General features: G+C 33.4%; 1 protein-coding gene across 1 annotated transcript; it reads right to left on the reverse strand.

The window, feature by feature from the left end:
- Positions 1–947: 947 nt before the first annotated feature.
- On the reverse strand, positions 948–1,811 carry LOC113850615. Its single transcript, XM_027481195.1, has one exon. The coding sequence runs from the start codon at positions 1,809–1,811 to the stop codon at positions 948–950; it is 864 nt and encodes a 287-aa protein (XP_027336996.1).
- Positions 1,812–3,208: the final 1,397 nt, after the last annotated feature.

Here is a 3,208-nt window from a genome sequence, read left to right on the forward strand (position 1 = left end):
TTCATTTTACATGTTTTAAAATGATCACTTATAAAATAAAATAATATTATTAAAGTAATTTTAGAGAACGATAAATGTGTAATTACTTTCGAAAAGTCTGATTTTAGACAAATTTTATGCAAAAAATTTACCATAACAACAACTCTCTCTAAGTTTAGCCCATTTCAGATAATAAGAAAGCATAAATTTGGCACAAAGCACAACAAAAACCACCAAAGTGGAGATTAATCAAGGAATCAAAAAGTGTGGCGCTATTATTTAAATGATCTTATCTTTCAGACATTCCGAAAATCTGTACACTAAAAAATTATCTACTATTCATCACAAATTAATCGTTAAATCAATTTGCATACTGGCAAGATATAATGTTTACCACGACAGAATTTATCAAGTGCATTAAGAATATGAATTTAATTAACATTAAGTGTAAAAATTATTTTATATTATTTTTAATTATAAATTATCATATTAACAATAATCATTGTTGTATTTAACGCATTAAAATTAAGCTCAAACTATCACAAACTTCATATTTTTCTGTTCTTACCAAAATAAAATACAATAAATGATTTTGTCATAAAGATTGTAAAATAATAAATAATAATAATAATAATAAAACATGTTAGTTAATGCTTTTAGGACATTAATTACAAAATTAAAAATACTTTTTTTGTCGCAAAAACCTAACAATTTACTTCTCATCACAATTTTTAATACCATCTCAATATAATTTTTAATGAAAATTTATTATTCATTAATTTTTAAAAAATTATTATCTTCCCCGTAAGGAACTGTATGGACTGTACATAGTAACGAAGCAAGAAGAGATAGAAGTAAAATTATTATTGTATATATATTTTTGTATAAAAAAAAAAAAAACTGCACAAACATAATTCGACAAAATTAAGGGTACCACCACCGTACAATGACGTCAACGATAAGTGAATTCAACGGTTGTGACTGAGCCTTCCGAAATCAGCAAGCTTCCGAGACCGGTTTGGGCAAAACGACGCCGCAGTGGATATATGGTGGGGCCCACCCACACCTATTTCCTGGGCCAATCCCTTATGGCTCCAATGCCGGTTCGGACTCGCCCGGACCAACGGACTCAAGCAGAAGGCCATGCTCGTTAAGCCTTTTCCGGCGGGACCTAACCGCGATCGCCGAGCCGCCGTCTCCGCCGCCGTCTGATTTTGCTTCCCCGGCGAAGATTCCGACGAACATCCCGAAGCAGATCGATCGCGTCCGTCGAGCTCGTCGGTAAAATTCTCCGTCACTGCCGGCGATAACCCTCGATCCATTTGCCGGCACCGCCTCCGATCATTCGCGCCGTGGTTGTGGCGACGCGCCGGGAGGATTGTGGAGAACCACGACGTCGTTGACGGAGGAGACACCGACGAAGTCGGTTCCTCGCACGATTCGCGAGACGAGGTTTCCATTTTGTTCGATCTGGCTCGGAACAGGTTCGAGATGATCCAGAATCTTCCTCCAAGCTTCCTCTTCGACGACGCCGTTCCGCCTCCGCACGCGGCGGCGTCAACCTGCGGCGTGTGGTAAAACAATTTCTCCCGGCGGCGGTCACAATCGGATTTCCGGCGAGAAACGTACGGCGAAACCGAGCGCGGGAAATTGAGCGGCGGAGGGTTGGGTTGGGGCTTTTTGTGACGGTGACGATCGGCATCGGAACCAGGGAAACGGGGTGGTTGGGCCTGGGCCTGGGCCGCGACGAGAGGAAGGAGGCGCTCACGTAGGCAAGAGGCGCAAACGCCGATGGTGCTGGTGAGGTCCGGTAAGTGTTTCTTACACCTCATTATCGCTTTTGTGCTTTAATCGAAATACGACAGCGTTTTCTTTTATATTGTGTGGAACTGCAAACCTTGTTGGTTATGGCTTTCTTCTTTTTTTCTTCCTTCGTTGTGCTGTTTTTACCAACTGAGTTAGGAGAGATCTGATGGAGAATTCAATGGGGAAAGCTTTGTCTTCTTCTTCCGAAAAGAAAGAGAGAGAAAACGGTTGCTTAGTGTGTTGGAGAGAGAGAGAGAGAAGAAGAGAGGGTCAAAGTTACTTACTTGGCTTGAGGGAAAAATTTGCACAACACAGCTTTGTTAACAAGTTGGATAAGGAAAGGGTTTGCTGGATTACAACACCTCTTTAGCTGCTTTTTTATTATTACCCATTAATTTGTAAAGCTTATTTTATTTATCAAAATAGCATTATTATAACTAAAAAACCGTACTAGCTAATTCTTGTTACTCATTAACATTTTACTTTTTTTAGTAATTAACATTTACATATTATAGATAATTTATTAAACATTTTAAGTATTTAAAAATTAAATATTAAATTTTTAGATTCTAATAGAAGAATAATTAATTTGTGAGCATAAATTGAGAAAGAAAAATGTTTAATGTATTAGTGATATTATATTAAGAATATTGAAAAAGTAATTAGTGGGGTGTTGACTTTTGATTAGATATTTAAGATAAGATAATTATAATGATTAAGTGATGCAATGTTTTGTCTTGGTGGGGTTTCTTGCTTTATGGGCAGATCATTATTGGTTCATTGAATGTCTGTGAACCTTTTTATCTGTTTTGTTTTATTTACTTTTTTAAATAAATATATTTTATTAGAAAGTCTGTTTCGAGATGACGTGGCCGTTTACTCGCGGAGTCGCTGAAGGTTAGCTGTGCCGTTCTCGGTAAATATTTTTAACTATTAAAAATTCCAAAATTTTTATTAAAAATCATAATATTTAATAGCATTAATATTTTGAATTGTATTAAATTCTTAATTTTTTTAATAAAAATTATTACACATAGTATTTTTTATTGTGTGTAATATTGTACAAATTCAAAAAAATATTAATAAAATATTTGTATTTATAATTAGAATTATAGATATATGTGGATTTAATTAAATGAATTATTTATTTATTAATGGAACAAATATTCGTAAGTATTTATACATGTAATTATTAAAATATTTTTATGTATATTAAAGTAAATATAATCTTTATTTAAATTAAAAAATATATATTAATTTTATTATTTTATGATAGTTTTAATATATACTTGACTTAATATATATAATTTTTTTAAAAACAACAATAAAATTTAAAATAAAAATAATTGCTGATAATGTATAAAAATCTATAATATTTTATTATAAAATCTATTTACTATAATGTTTAGAAGTTGTATGATCA

Source organism: Abrus precatorius, unplaced genomic scaffold (assembly GCF_003935025.1).
Source record: "Abrus precatorius isolate BTA unplaced genomic scaffold, Abrus_2018 Scaffold9, whole genome shotgun sequence".
NCBI lineage: Eukaryota > Viridiplantae > Streptophyta > Magnoliopsida > Fabales > Fabaceae > Abrus > Abrus precatorius.